Source organism: Silene latifolia, chromosome 3 (genome assembly GCF_048544455.1).
Source record: "Silene latifolia isolate original U9 population chromosome 3, ASM4854445v1, whole genome shotgun sequence".
NCBI lineage: Eukaryota > Viridiplantae > Streptophyta > Magnoliopsida > Caryophyllales > Caryophyllaceae > Silene > Silene latifolia.
In genome coordinates this window covers 5,408,995-5,412,341 of record NC_133528.1, presented here as the reverse complement: position 1 = coordinate 5,412,341, position 3,347 = coordinate 5,408,995, and the positions used below count along the sequence as shown (strand labels likewise).

The 3,347-nt window shown below is 47.1% G+C and overlaps 1 protein-coding gene across 1 annotated transcript; it reads left to right on the top strand.

Moving 5' to 3' along the window:
• The first annotated feature begins 445 nt into the window (after nucleotides 1-445).
• Nucleotides 446-1,809, top strand: LOC141646550 (uncharacterized). The gene is made up of 2 exons (XM_074454421.1): nucleotides 446-974; nucleotides 1,079-1,809. The coding sequence occupies exons 1-2, from the start codon at nucleotides 446-448 to the stop codon at nucleotides 1,807-1,809; spliced, it is 1,260 nt and encodes a 419-aa protein (XP_074310522.1).
• Nucleotides 1,810-3,347: the final 1,538 nt, after the last annotated feature.

Here is a 3,347-nt window from a genome sequence, read left to right as displayed (position 1 = left end):
GGTCCCGTAAATAAGGATGTCGATTCTTTAATGAGGGTTAACACCGCTACCGCGTGGTGCAATTGCAAATTTTCAATGAAAGTTGTTGAATTAGAAGAGAATAAGTGGCAGCTTGTGATGAGATCCGGGTTTCATAATCATGGTTTAACGTTGTATTGTGACGGCGACAGATACTTTGCAAAGCTTGATGACGAGGAGTTGGCTTTTATCGATGCCCAAGTTAGAGCTCACGTTAGGCCGGCAATTATTAGTGCGGGTTTGCATCAGCGGAATCCGGAAAAGTCAAGACCTAATCGGCGACAAATCTACAATCGTTCTCAGAAAGTAAGGGCCGAGGAAAGAGATGGGAGAAACCCTGACAACAGATGTTAGCACTTGCGGTTCAAAGATAAGTACGTTCATTATTGGGTCACGATCGGAGACCGATGAGCTAACCCACGTGTTCATGGCTCATCCAGAAGCCGTTAAGATGTTTCGATCATACTATTATGTGGTACAGATCGATTCCACGTACAAGACAAATGAATACCGTCTTCCGCTTGTTGAGATGGTTGGAGTCACACCCGTCGGGAAGAGCTTTGTCATCGCGTATGCTCTTGTGACGCATGAGTCCGAGGAGAAATATCTGTGGGTACTACGGAAACTGAAGGCCCTGCTCAATGATGCCGTTCAACCTATTGCTATTGTTACTGATTGCGAGGGAGGTTTGTTGAACGCGATCCCCATTGTTTTTCCCGATTCGTCTCACTTGCTATGTCTTTGGCATATATATTCTAACGTGGAGACGAAAGCACTTGATATCACGGATCAGGATAGTTGGGCTAAGCACGTAACTTATACCTTGTTTACTGCGGTTGTCGAGGCGGAGACCGAAGAAAAGTTTAATGTTGCGTGGGCCAAATTGGCAAGGGAATGGGCGGGAGTGGCGGCTTATATTGAGAGGCAATGGTTCCCGCACTTGGAAAATGGGCCAAGTATAGAACGAACAAGATAACTCATTTTGGGAATACTTCTACATCCCGGGTTGAGTCGGCTCATGCGAATTTGAAGAGATGGCTGAATAGCGCGAAACTGGCAGTTGATAGCATCTGGATTCGGTTTCATTCTTTGATGGAAACGCAAAATGTTGAGATCCGACACTTGTTGGAGTTATCTAGAACGAAGCGGTTGACGGGGATTCAGAGATTATTTTCCAGACTTTCCTATAAAATATCAAAGAATGCCATCATTGAATTGCGTGAAGAATTCGAAAGGGGTGCCAAGATGACGGAAGATGCCTTGACGATCGATTGCGGTTGTGTAAAGGCTACTACACTTGGTTTGTTATGTGCTTGTTCACTTCATCGCATTGCTAGAAACGGATCTCGGGTCCCTGTTGATGTGTTACATGCATTTTGGAGGAAGTTGGAGTACGATGGTTCGGAGGCAATGCCGACTTGTGACGATGATCGATTGGAGGAGTTGTTCGATGAAATTCGGAATGCAGATCCGAGTATGAGATCATCCATGTTCGATGCCCTTTACTCTCAGATACATCCGGAACAGGAGGATGTAAACGAGCCTCGGGTGAACGAGAACCCTAGAGGACGTCCGAGTAGGGGAACTCGTAGAGATCCGTCCGCCGTTGAGCATGCACGGGTTCGTGTTCGAGTAGGTACTCCGTCTTCCCAACGTACTCCGTCTAGTACCCCCCGTTCTACTCCGACGGTTCCTGTTACTCCGTCGTCTACTCCCCGTTCTACTCCGTCGGTTCGTTTTACTCCGTATAGAACCCCCCGGTCCACTCAAACGGGCCCCGGTACCATCTGATCTACGCTGAACAACATCACCGGGTGTTTGACGAGGTCCTCGCTGACGTATGATATCCCCAGCCCTCTCAATCAATGGGTCGACGTTCTTCATCATCTTGCGGAGGAAGGCAAGTCAAGTTTCTTGTCATCCTTAATTTTTTTGGCCTCGTAAAAATCGAAACATTACAAAGACGTGCGGTCTGCAAATTGACAAGAACAACTAAAACATTATAAACATTATCGAGGAACAGTAAGAAAGTTAAACAATAATTACAAGAACTGTAAGTAATATTATTACCTCAGCAGGGATATCAAAATCCTCATGTGGCGCGGGGGCATCACGGTGGTCGGGATCAATGATCAACGGGTGAGAATTCCCATTATACCAAGTCACATAATCTGGCTCCGTCTCACCCGGGAAACTAACTGGTCTCGATTTACGAGAAAGCTGAACCACGTGATCCTCCCAGCAATCCCAAAGATAATCAGTCTCCGCAACCCCAGCCCTAACCTCGTACCCTATCCCCGAAGCCGGACGATGCGCATCAATCTCATAATGGGATTGGGTATGATCTGCACATACCCAAACTGTCGTAAACACCGATCAGGCTGGTACGGCTCCGCTATGTCCATGAAACGAATACAACCGGTATACAAAGTACGAGGATGATACTGCTCCTGACGCGGCCCGTACGGATCCCACCTAATGGAAGCACAAGTAAGCCCATATAACAACCTCCGATACTCCAACAATTTCTCCGCATTTTGAGCGAAGGGACCAACGGATCTCCAAGAACACGACCGAGGCTGAGTAGGGTCAATAGCCAAAGGTGGACCGGGTCTGAACATAGGAAAATACTCATAGATCCACGATTGCAACAAAGTCAAGCAACCACCAATAGTCTTCACACAAGCACGTGAAGCCACCCCCAACCGGTACATGAAGGCAAGTACACCGCTCCCCAAGCGTAGTCGTGTACAAAGATCGCATCATACGAAAAAGAACAACGAGGACGTAACCTATCACCTGATTTGTCGACAAAAAGTGTCGACCCCAACACCACAGCCAAAAACCCCTGAGCAAAAACAACATCACAATTAGCTCTCGCCGTTTCACAAACTGCATCTACCAATATACCCCCACTCTTGTAAATAGGGACCTTCTTCTTAGAGTTTAACGGCAACCTCAACTGCTCTGATGAAATCCCAAAAAAGCCACAAACATACATAAGGGGATCCGCCAACGTCCCGTCATTATTCTCCACCTTACAACAGTTACCATCAACCCGAACGCCTAAGATCTGCGCAACATCGTGAAGGAGTATGGACATCTCCCCAAAAGGCATGTGAAAACTGTTGGTGTCGGGTTGCCATCTCTCAACAAAAGCAGAAATAAGGGGCATGTTATAATTCTCGGCCATGGAATCTAATAGGTGAGAAAGACCAGTACCGTCATAAATAGTCTTAACGGCCGGAGGGAGTTGCCAACAACTCAACAACCTCGTCTTACCAAACCGGTGGTAACCCGTCAAAACTGGTCGACCGACCTCATTAGGA

Excerpts from the sequence above, each read along its gene's own strand:
- LOC141646550 (XM_074454421.1), top strand. The coding sequence starts at position 446 with ATGGCTCATCCAGAAGCCGTTAAGATGTTTCGATCATACTATTATGTG. Across the intron at positions 975-1,078 it reads GCACTTGGAAAATGGGCCAA|TTGATAGCATCTGGATTCGG; the intron begins GTATAGAACGAA and ends CGAAACTGGCAG.